This window comes from Crassostrea angulata, chromosome 9, assembly GCF_025612915.1.
Source record: "Crassostrea angulata isolate pt1a10 chromosome 9, ASM2561291v2, whole genome shotgun sequence".
Lineage (NCBI taxonomy): Eukaryota > Metazoa > Mollusca > Bivalvia > Ostreida > Ostreidae > Magallana > Magallana angulata.
Window position 1 is genome coordinate 4,020,471 of NC_069119.1, and position 13,025 is coordinate 4,033,495.

Sequence of the window (13,025 nt, forward strand, 5' to 3'; positions counted from 1 at the left end):
ATTTATTTAGGAAAGATGTAAATGTAAACAATGAAATGCTTTCTTTGGTGATTCAATCAGGGTTATGAAGGTAGCGATCATTGTAGAAAAATTACATAACCCGTTAACGATGATGATTCTATTTCATACGGAAATTGAATGTACATTCATAGCTCTGTAGAAACTGACAGGACTGAAATTACACGCCCCGTTTATCGATTGTTTGCAACCTTCATCAACCTTTGAAAAACTCATGCATCATGACGATGTCAGACTCCAATTCCCATTAACAAAAACAAATTTCTTACGGAAATTTATAATGGGAAACTTTTACACTCATTAATTGTTACAGTTGTTAAAAACCTTTTTCACGTTAGGGAAAAAAAATTTCTGCGCTTTTTGTATAACATTTTTTACATTATCCAACAACCTTTGGACCGCATCTGCACGATATATAATATACATGTTTCATGAATATACACGTTCTATATATTGAAGCATATTCATAGTTTCATTTAAAATGCACACAAGCACACAGTGCACAGAAAACTTAAGCAGAGTTCCTGTTAAAATTCTCCAACGATGTCTGCTCCCTTCACCGAGATAATTATCAACGTGGAAATTCAGGAGGATTGCATTCAAACAAATTTCATTAAATTAGGAAAATCGGGGGTTGCATATATAAAATATCATTATGAGCTTTATCACATGCAATGTGCGGACAATAGAATGAACATGGTTTTCAAACGTAATATGCGTGATACTGGAATTTTCAACGTTCCAAGACAGGACTTAAGATGTACAGGATTGTCCACAAATGACCGTTATTCTGATCAGTTTTTCGTGTTCATTTATTAATTGTATTGTATACATTTACATGTATGACTGCAGGTTTTATTCAATGCAAACATGTTGAAGTTTTGAATTTTGGCTTGAAGATTCTCCCGATAATACGCTGAATATTGGAAGCTCTATGTGCCGTTATAACTATTTTCCTTTCATACAAGATAACGCTCGGCAATAGAATTGTTAAAGTTCTCGTATTATATCGTAATTTCAAGTTGATATCGTTTAGCCTCTGAAAAATGAATCATTAGGCTAATATTGTAAAAATTTACACATAAGAGAATATGTTGCGTTTGTAATCGAACATCTCATCTGAAAAAAAGAGCAGTTACGTATACAGCTAATTTGGACTATAAAATGCATGTATAAGTCGTTTCACTTCAATGTTGACAAATACTTGTCAATACGTTTATAATACGCTTGTCAATGCTTATAATACATGTAGGTATGTGTATGTATAGCACTATTTTCTACAGTCGCTGCACGTGTAGTGATAGTACTATATAATCGATAATCTGATTTTTACCAAATTGATTTGTATTCATATATCAACGTGTATAGCATGGTTGATGAGTTTGCAAATGCTTTAATTTCAATAGCTAGTATACGTAATTGTTACAGTATAATTTGTGGCGATGATAGACACATGCATTCCCGTATCATTATATACGCGTCGTTCTTTCATCTTTTACAGTACACACGTATCTAAAGTATGTTCATGAAAACTTTATTGTAGTATTTTAAATATATAATATATATACACTCTCTCTCTCTCTCTCTCTTCTCTCTCTCTCTCTCTCAATAGCTGTATGCACTGATCAGTCTGAAAAATTTACTTGACTTCTAGGTAAATGACGTAACAGTGATTACTACGTCATATTTATGTGGATCTTGCCAAACTTGTACACTAAAATCGGTGCTTTTATCGGCAGTGAAAAACAGGGGTGGATCCTGAAATTTCAAAATTTTAATTGATTTTTTCATGCACAACGGTGTGTTTCTTTTCTTAATCCTAAACACATGTCATTACTATCAGAAAGGAAAATTGTAAGATAGTTAAAATGAAACCAATTATACAATAAATAAATATTTAGAGATTAAAAATCTAAATATAACGTACATAACACTGTGTACCATGCCTATAAGAAAGAACATAATTTCGGGAATTCTCCTATATGAATAAAATTAAATTTGGTCAGCCTCGATCTTGCTATTTACAGCACGGACGATTGATACATGCATTGGTAACATAATTTCTTTATTCATTTTAAAGTATAACCTAACATTACATAGCAAGTTTTGGGGTGGAAAGTTCGGGAAATATCGAGTGCGTGACGTCAAAAATTGAAAAGTGACGATGATTTTCTGTAGTCTGCATCTGGAAGTAAATGGAAATGGCTGTGTGTACACATCGTGGCGTTTTGGCGAGATACTGGCTGTATATCTGTTCACTGCTGTGGATATTATGATCGCGGTCAACACCGATGTTAATTTCTGGTAACATAATGTTCTGGTGACGATGTTCGGGGCTGTATTATATTATCGTATGGAAGTTTATAGGTGATTACGTGTGTACATTTTGCAGCTTGCGATATCGGTGGAAGTCTGACAACACAGTGGAATTTGTGTATTCTTTTGTATTTGCGTAATACTTCACAAACATCGTAATTTTGTTGGTCTAACTTTTTTTTTTTTTTACAGATTAGGCCAAATTAGCTAAACTCGAATTTAACGCATGCGCAAAAGGGTTAGTCCATGCCAGGCATGGACTAACCCTTCTGCGCATGTCTCAACTAACACTAGCACTCGAGTAACTAACCCCCGCCCCCCCCCCCCCTTTTTCATTAAACTCTACTGACACAATAATCAAACAATAAAGACACAAACAAACAATAATGGATAAACAAACAAAGAAGAAAACATATTATCATATAATGGATGAATTGAATTATAATAAATGATGAAATATTTCAATGAAATAAATATGAAGAACACATAATATACTAAATAGAAATGAAATAATTTTGTATACTACAAATGATAATTTGAATTAGCATATGATGAATTATATCGATAAAAATAACCCTCTAACACATATATTGTACCAACTTCTACAGCACAAATCATCATTACTGCATAATTGATGTCTAACTACAGCAACTACAGCTAAAATCACAATTTAATAGAATTCCGAGTTAAATGATTATTCCGAGTTCAAATAATACCCTGTTTTAACCTCCTCCAGCATCCGAAACCTATTGCTCAGATTCAGCATTCAAGCTTGTCAGGTGCATCAGTATCATAAGACGCACCATCCATACAAGTTTGGTGAAGTTAGGACCAGAAATAACTAAGATATCATCATCAGAGGGCACCTGCAACAAAAACTTAACCAGCTCTAAAAACCTTAACCTCTTCCAGCATCCGAAACCTATTGCTCAGATTCAGCATTCAAGCTTGTCAGGTGCATCAATATAATAAGACGCACCATCCATACAAGTTTGGTGAAGTTAGGACCAGTAGTAACTAAGATTAATCATCAGAGGGCACCTGCAACAAAAACTTTAACCTGCTCTAAAAACCTTAACCTCTTCCAGCATCCGAAACCTATTGCTCAGATTCAGCATTCAAGCTTGTCAGGTGCATCAGTATCATAAGACGCATCATCCATACAAGTTTGGTGAAGTTAGGACCAGTAGTAACTTAGATATTGCTATCAATGGGCACCCGCAACAAAAACTTTAACCTGCTCAAAAAACCTTAACCTCCTCCAGCATCTGAAACCTATAGCTCAGATTCAGCACTCAAGCCTGTCTAGTGCATCAGTATCATAAGGCACACCATCCATGCAAGTTTGGTGAAGTACAGACCAGCAGTAACTAAGATACTGCTATCAAAGGGCACCTGCAACAAAAACTTTAACCTGGTCCAACAACCTTAACCTCCTCCAGGATCTGAAATTTAGGACCCAGATTCAGCATCCAAGTCTTTCAAGTCCATAAGTAGGTCTAGATGCATCATCCATGCAAGTTTGGTGAAGATAGGACAAGTAATAGCTTAGATACAGGACCTGCAACAAAAACTTTAACCAGGTCCGGACGCTGACGCCGACGCCACCGCCGACGCCGACGCCGAGGGTATAGCATAAGCTCTCCTTGACTTTGTCTCGGTGAGCTAAAAAGGAGAGGTACATATTTTTGACATTATATTACAGCTCAGTCATTGTAGTAATAAACAGAACTGATAAATTGTAAAAGTTTTGGAATTTACACCTAGAAAAAGAGAATTTTTTGACAATGTTAAAAAATCTAGAAGGGTAATTGTTCTGGTTTGATACCACATATATGCCTCACAGTAAAGAGACAGAGACTAGCATACTAATAATTTTACCTGCATCATGAAAAAAAATATCTGTCATGATGGATCAGATGGATACGGACTCTCTGTCAGCGTTATAAAGTGACAAAATGACTCCGACGCCCTGGTGCCACCATCTCCGAAGACAGAGGAGGCAAAAAAATGAAAATCCTCCTAAGTGCACGAATGAGAGAAAATCAGTGAACAATTGCAAGTTATTCATTGCTCAAACCAATGTTTATACATCAATTTTTATCATACATGTCTTACAAATATACATATATATCATTATTACACACATAAATACAAAATTAAATGATTATTCAGGGGTGAGGTACATAAAAAGCACAATTACATGAAATTACATGTAATTACATGTATTACCACATGTGATTTATGCAGTCAGAATAACATTCAAGGAAAAAATTTAAAAATCAGATGCAGCTAGTCTAAATAAAAGAAATTGCATTATGTTGAAATTCTGCAACACTGACCAGTAAGCCAAAGGGAAGTAACTCTAAAAACTGCTGTCTTGTTCTCTACACTGTTGACATTTTCAAGCATTTGAACTATTAAAACTTCACAAAAAGTCCCCACCAAACTCATAAAATATTATCATGCAAATAAAGTATATTCCATATTCAGTTGACATGAGTCCCAGGTGTCACCCCAAGACTAGAAAGTGGTCCCCATTCTGTTTCATGTGTATAATGATCATGTAAATTAAACATTCCCTTTCCAAACCCTGGGGGGGGGGGGGGGGGGGGGGGGGGAGGGGGGGACTCATTCTACATTTCAGACTAATCATATTCCCAAACTCTAAACTGTATTCCTTCTAGCCCAAAAACTCTAAATCATTGAACTGGGGATAAAAAAAATGAAACATGGCAACCTACCAGATGCTGACACTGTTGACAGTGGATGTAGTCTCAGGGTGTGTGACGCAAACCTTCTTTTACATCAACCTCATTGCACGAGACCACTTCAGGCTTAAAAAAAGACTTTGGAACTCCTCTGCAAGGATGGCTGAAAAGTATGGGAGGCAGTATTTGATCCGAATCACTCTTTCGATCAAGCTGCGCAATCCATGTACAATAAATGGTCTGCTGAAAAATAACTCAGACGAATTAAATTGCCATTGGCTAGCATCATTTAATCTATTTAAAAAGACTATAGAAACTTCTGAGAAGTCAATGGTAATATGGAGCACACAAAAATAACAGAATATCAGAAAAAAGTCTGAGTTAAACCTAAGTTTGGTCCAGATTCTATATTGAACAGCTGATCAGTCAAGATTTATCTCAAAAATCTTGTACAATAAAAATAAATATACAAGCAAAGAACTGAAATAGTGGAGTGCAACACAGGTGATCAACTATTATTTTATCCAATTTACCATAAAACCCCACATTTTTTTGCTTTTATTCTTGCCTGGTCACCCTTATATTACCCTTCACACTCATTCAGTACCCCCCCCCCCCCCCCCTTATTTTGAAAATGACAGCCACTCCCACCCTCAAATTTACATTTGCAGTATTAATTTTACTTCTAGTGTTTTAAAATGTTATATCTGCTCATTTCATTATGAAATAATTAACCTTTTTCAATTTTAAGCTACAAAACATTTAAAAAATAGGGTCTCTATAGGGAAAAGAGTACCAATTCATTTCCCATAGGGCTCAATGTTAACCTAAACCCACCTGGCTAGTTTGCTATTATACTTACAGACATATCCTTGGTCACATTTGAAAGTTCATTCCAGGCACTAACACAAAATCAATAGAAATACATAGGGTCCCGTGGCGTTTATAGGTCAAAATTGAGCTTATTTACAACTTACAGCGATCCGCATCAAATAAATCCAAGTCCCAAAATTGACACCCACCCCCTATTTCAACCCCTCTTATTTCTTCACTTTTTGCAGTACTTCTTCAATCATTCATTCATTTTAAACAGTGATAAATTTACTTTGAAATAATCATTATTTCAGCAATTAATTCAGCCAATCACCTTAGCCATACCTTTTTCTGCGCGGCTCAATCTTGTATTAACACTTCTCTGATGTCAACATCCGGTGCATTGGTACTCTCATTCCTATAGCTGAGCCATGAGTTACAACACCAGAAATAGGAAACGAAACATAATTACGACACATTAATGTAGAACTAGATATTCCGGAATTATATTAAAACAAAGTGGAACTAAATATTCCGGAATTATATGACAAAAAAAATTCCGTAAGCCATAAAAATAAATAAATTAATAAACAGTAGACAACAGAAGAGAAGAAAAGGTAATATTGGCTCAGATTATTTTTGTGACTTAATTGAATGGTTGTGTCTATCAGAAATAACAAACTAAACTAATTGCTTTTATATTAAAAAATCCATAAAAAGGGGGAAATTATTGCTGGTGTTTTTTGTTTATGTTTCAAATATTAATTAGACATCAAAATGTTGTGTTTGAGTTTTGTGTAACATGCAGTATGTTTGTTAAGTACAGTATATTTTACAGTGGATATGGTCACTTAAGGATAAACCTGAACACACTACGAGGTCTCACTTTTTGATCAACCAGAGCCGGGGAGTTTCTTTAATGCACTAATCCCAGCATCCTTAATGTGTCTAAATCTCCACGGTCCTATCTTTGAACCGTACCATGTAATGTTGATATGTTCAATGTTGATGAGCAATTTTTAATGATGAAGTATTAAAAATTGTAGGTTTAAAATATAAGTTTTAAATTTAATCATTTTAAAATTAAACACATATACACACATACATAGGACTACATGTCAACAGCAATTTGAGCATTCTGTTAAAGGTCTAATTTGCATGAATGGGTAAAATGACAAACACTTTAACTATTATTTGAAAGTTTCACATGCACATTCTAAACAAACATACCATGTCCATGTATAGATTCCTCATTTAGAGAAATCAGATGAAGTGATGTCACATGCAATTCAATTATATTATTTGTATATTATAAGATTTCAGACAGTGTTATGTTCTGAGTGATATAAAAAGCTAGTAATGATAATTAATGTGCATGAACATTTTATATCAATTGGATGAATATAATGTGTAAAAAAAAATATATATATATTTAAACTGTCAGATAAGAATTTTCAACACAGAAGAAACATGTTATTGATCAGCTGTTTATGAACCGGTCAACTAATTTTCAGAAAATCAAATCAGCTGTATATAATCCTTTAGCCTGTACTGTACTGATTTTCAGGAAACCAGATCAGCTGTTTTCACAGTCTCACTTTGTTTACATACAAACAACTGCATGTAGTCAGACTGAGTGTAGTGTAAAGCTATAGTGTTGTCTGTATTAATGCGAACTGATCGTGTCGATTGAACTTTCTCAAGAAAATGAGTAACAATTTAACAGACCGACAATAAACTTCTACATGTACATTGTACAGTATAAATGTAAACAATGCAGTCTCTTCTCATGTTTTGAACGAAACAAAACAATGAGTTGATCAGAAATTCATCCACTGTATAAAAACACAGTAAAATAGTTACTTGGTTATCTGGTCTATTACAAATACACTGTATATCTATTCTACATACCTGATAAATCATCAAAAGATCGTTACCATCGGGAACACCAGCTACAAGAGTTTACATCTGGCGAGCGCTTTCGGGACGCAGATTCACAACCATACGACAGATGTGAGATAGAAATTCTTCGTATATTCTCGTTGTTGTAAATTTATATATACACATATGTGTAATTCGTTGTTATAGGTTTTCCCATGAAGTATTATTCAACCGTATATTTACCAAAACTACTGTTTTCGGTGTATTTTCCATATATGGAAATACAGATGCGGGGCATGTATTATGACGTCATATTTCATTCTGCACTGCGCAACACTCTCCCTCTTGATGACGTTTTGTAGAACAGCAGCATGTGTAGAGAAGATGCATCGTTATTTTGTTTATTGGGATTCTTACCATTCCTCTCCACTGTTCTAGCTTACGGTAAGAATATCTGTTGTTTAACAATAGTTTAACGGGTTTTTAGTGCGAAGTTAGTGAATTCATTAATGAGAAAAAAAATGTTGAACCATGGTCTTCCAAATAGTTGATCACACTATAGTTTGTCCCAAGTTATTGCTTCCATCAATTTTTGATGATTTTTGATAAAAATACACATACCTGTGAAAGAAATACAATTGAAATCGATGAAAGGGAATATATCCAAGATATCTTCATTGAACAATTATCCCTTTTCACTCATAAAATTTCACAGGAACGAAAACAATTGTCTTAGGGAGATTCATAATGGGAAATGTTCACATATTTTCTCCATTCGGAATACATCGCGCAATTTTTTAACGTTATCATCCGGGCTTATTAACCATTTATAGACCATTTTTAAATAAGTTTTCTCGTTATGTCACAAATGAAATAATTTTATTACTATGCCCTGAAAAATGCTGAATCACACCGGAAACAGCTATATTGTTTGCTCATCTAAATTCAGATGAACTCAATAGTTTAATTGATGAATTAACAGGAAACAGGTGACAGGAAAGCCCTGGAGTGTTTTGTCGCCCTCTGCCTTCGGCATCGGGCTACATAACACTCCAGGGCTTTCCTGTCACCTCGGGGCAAATATTCTGGTATGTCGCCCTCGAAGTCATATAATATATGTATAATGTGCCACAGGGCCGATTTGGGCCGATCTGGTTTCTACGTTCACCGCCACGGGCCGATTTGGGCCGATTGTTAGAAAACACGTGTCTGAATTGAATAAACATTTGGTTTTATTCTTTATTGTAAAGCTTACAGATGCATATATTTACTTTTTCTTTTTAGATATATTAATGAAGAATTTTACTAAAAAACCAAAACGTCAAAACATTGCTAAAATGACATCATAATTCACGCTATTACGTCACAAAGCGCCACGTAGATCATGTTAAAGCCGGGTTAAATGATGCAGAAATAGTATGTAAGTCACAATCGTAGCTGTATCTAATATGTTTTACAGTGCTACCGTTCTGGCGAGCGCAGCAAGAATTACACATACTGTAATCATTGCATCATTGTCAACTTATAGTTTTATTTAGGTACCAACGAACGGTACCCTCAACGAACGTCAAAGAATTTTTGAGAGAGTATTGCTCTACAATAAGTATGCCAAAGGTACTAATTTTAATGGTTATGATACATACAGCGCAACCCCCTACCCAGAGAGAGAGAGAGAGAGAGAGAGAGAGAGAGAGAGAGAGAGAGAGCGGTACGTGTTTGTAGGTGTGTAATTTCCCACTTTTAAATTTAATGGTCTGACTATATGCAATAACTACATAAAAATTTTTACCTGTTTATTTTTTAATTTTATTCCTTTTTATTTAGTTCAAAATGTCCTATTGTTTATTTCCTCCATACTCAGTACCAGTCTCATATACTTACCTGCCTAACGTTACTGTACATGCATGCACAATTATTTAGTTTAAAAATGGATCGATATGACAGTAAAGTATGGCTCTTGCTAGTATATATATATAAAATCTCTATATTAAAAAAAGATTAAAAACAAATCATATACACTGTTCAGATGTTTTTATTGATTATTTATCATAAATTTCAGTATATATTGTGAATTATTAGGTTAAGTACTAACTAACAAAATATTTTTTGTTAGTAATTTGTTTTTGCATATTCCATTAAAGACCATGAATATATTAGCAAAGTAGTTTCTGTCCTGTAGTATTTAGAATTGCAAACTCTTAATTAATACCCTAAACCTTATATACCATAAAATTCGAAGAAGAAAAAACCATTATTATTTTTGGGAGTTGATTTTTATCAACTCTTCTATGCAGTTACTCTGGCAAACCGGAAGTGAAACTGTGTTTGGACCTAAACACAGATCATCGCCGCTGACAAGACCTTGTTCTCGAAAATAATCGATAAATTCGATGTAATGCATTCTGAAGCATTAAATATTATTATAGTTAAATATTGCTTGGATCCATATAATTTTCATGAAATATTTACATTACTAATACATAGTTTGATGGAATTTATTCTATCTTAAAATATTACGCAACATGATTCATATTATGTTTTCCTAGAATTCTTAAAATTGTCGGAAAAGCCCGAAAATTCATTTTATGAAATTATGCGTTATTTAATTACGGATAAGAAACTACTTGGCATGCGAAATTACATATTGTTAATTTTAAGATAAATATCAATCGATGAAATCAACTCCCGTCGGTACTTTATTAGATTAATCTCCTCCGCAATGATGCCTCCGTCTCTCAGTACTTTGAGTACTTTGATTTATTATCGCAATTTGGTGAAAAACGACTGAATCGCGGAATTAAGTACTCGTGTAAAATATTCTACAGTATGCATCATTCTCTGGAGCAAGAATAGTTCAAATGTTAACAACGGTCGATCGTAATGGTCAATAGTCCACGTATTGAATAAAGTGTAAAAAAAAAAAAAAAGAAGATATTTTTGGTTACCTATTCAAATAAAGAAAAATTAAAAAGAATACCAATAAATCCGTGAATATTTAAAGCTGCGTGGTCCGACCTTTTTTTTGGCTATTAATGGGGTATCAAAAATTGTCCATAACAACTACCTGTATATTAGAAAGTTATGGACTATCGCCTATTTAAACCGACAGAATATGTCTCCTTTCAAAGTTATAAATATCCAAAGTTTCAACCCCAAATTCATCATGGGAATGTTTAGAAAACCGTTTGGTTTCGTCCCCGAATGATTGTGTTTATTTAACCCACATGGTTATGCATCGATTGTATACACAATTTTTCAGAAATACTAGTGAACAAAATGTTCATGCACAAGTTTATATTTTTGATTTGCCAAAACATTTTGACCTCGTAATACAGTCGTACCCGCTTCGAGCTCGACGTCTGCAGCGATCAAATAATGTGATACTTTTTTATGTGGTTTGTTTTGTAAACAAATTTGTACAACATTTTGACCGGGAAAACTACTGCAATGTCTACTTAGCATGACCATCGTTTAAAAGCGAACACACAACCTATTATGAAATAGCTTTAACATATTTCATGATAAGCTTATCATTTTCTTAAAGAAATCATTTTTAAAGTCATTTAAGGGTATTCTGAAACCCCCCTTTCAACCGGACACCAGCTCTCGCCCCCCAGAAAATTCAACTTATTAAACTAGATAGTAAAATCTCGGAACCCCCCCCCCCCACCCGATACACCCACCATGGAAAACAAAATTATCCCTCGGACACCCCCTGAAATTTTTTTCTTGATCTGCGCATGTATGCGGTTTCCAAACATACACTCTTTCAATTTTCTTCGCGTAATAAAACAATACATAATTACATGTAACGAGAAATGAACATTTAACAGCGTTTGCATCACACAAGTTCCCTTCATCGAGGATAGCGAATACATCAATTAAATCATGAATTAGTTATTTGAAATATGTTTTTTTTTTTCAAAACTCTGTATATAAAAAAATCTTATTATACATTGCTGGTAATGACTGTTTGATGATTTATTTGTTTATGTTTTGCACATTGCAGAGCGATACTTCAGACTCAGTTCCGAAGACACGGAACACGGGGTGATTCGAAATAAATGTACGTGCATAAACTGGGATGTGCATTTACGCTTTAAAGAGAGAAAGCGCGATTTTAAAGAAATAACTAGTAAAACGAACAAGGATCTAAATATCATTCTAGCATAGTCATTCTTTGTCCGTCTGTCTGCCTACCTAACACAATAAAATTTTAATATCAATTCCCTTTTTTGTGCGACTTTTTTAAATGCAGTAAGATAAACTTTTACAGCTGCAGCCAGCTGAATTCCCACCTCTTGACCACTAACATATTTGAGTTTTACTTATTAATTAATTGCTGGAAATTTTCGGCTATCAATTACAATGATTGTTACAGACATATCGTATGAATGATACATACAGGCTCTGAAACAATGTTATACGTTAGTTGATTATATAAAATCACTTCTGTACTATTGACTACGTGCTTACACGGTTTACTGTTGACCTAATATGGTTTAGACGTGGTCAGTAAATCCCATACTGTGCGATTGAAGATGAACATATAAAATAATTGTCCGCATCATTCCGGGGAAAAATCTGAATACTGTTGTCTGTTCAGAACTTGTTTGTAACCCCAGCCATCAACTGAAGTTTTTTGGTTCCGTTTTCACAATTTGAAGGAAACTCTGGTGTTAAAATTTGATTAAGTTTGCTGTGTATGTCATAAAGTAAACTAGAAACACTCGATGATTTATGAAAACGTCTAGTCAACCTACTCTCTCTCTCTCTCTCTCTCTCTCTCTCTCTCTCTCTCTCTCTCTCTCTCTCGCTCATGAGAAATAAAGTAGATTTTTATCGTGATATTTATATATCATATATGTGCAAACAAAGAAATAAAAGATAAATGTAAATGCATTAGACCTTATATTACTATTAATCACAATTCAATTGAACAAAACAACAATCCCCAGTGTTGTGATCATACAGAAGAGGTCCATACATGTGCCACTTAAGGAACATGTACAATGGAGCCTAAACCACAGCGCATTTTTATCCACTATTTTACAATACACATACTAGTCTAATTGAAGATGTATTTTCAAACACGCAAAACTATCCGGCTAAAAGAATCCTAGTTATTACCTTAACGACATCGATCGGTTTTGTATGGAACACACGGGCAATGTATTAGTAGGTCCATCAGAGAGAAGTGAACCACTTGAAACCAAAGATACAGATTACATAATTATTCTTAAATAAGTATTCTGTTACTTTTAATTCTTATTTATTAACAGTGCA

General features: G+C 34.2%; 2 protein-coding genes across 2 annotated transcripts in view; one reads left to right on the forward strand and one right to left on the reverse strand.

The window, feature by feature from the left end:
• The window catches only part of LOC128164261 (uncharacterized), a 44,660-nt gene extending 36,824 nt beyond the window's left edge, over positions 1 to 7,836 (reverse strand). Inside the window, exons 1-4 of the mRNA XM_052828037.1 lie at positions 7,770 to 7,836; positions 6,204 to 6,282; positions 5,079 to 5,288; positions 4,216 to 4,356 (exon numbers count right to left, since the gene is read on the reverse strand). Coding sequence (XP_052683997.1) covers positions 4,216 to 4,243 — 28 coding nt within the window. The 5' untranslated portion in view covers positions 4,244 to 4,356; positions 5,079 to 5,288; positions 6,204 to 6,282; positions 7,770 to 7,836. The remainder of the gene's footprint in view (positions 1 to 4,215; positions 4,357 to 5,078; positions 5,289 to 6,203; positions 6,283 to 7,769) is intronic.
• Positions 7,837 to 8,029: 193 nt separating this feature from the next.
• LOC128164258 (receptor-type tyrosine-protein phosphatase epsilon-like) overlaps positions 8,030 to 13,025 on the forward strand; it is a 56,214-nt gene continuing 51,218 nt past the window's right edge. Inside the window, exon 1 of the mRNA XM_052828032.1 lies at positions 8,030 to 8,183. Coding sequence (XP_052683992.1) covers positions 8,111 to 8,183 — 73 coding nt within the window. The 5' untranslated portion in view covers positions 8,030 to 8,110. The remainder of the gene's footprint in view (positions 8,184 to 13,025) is intronic.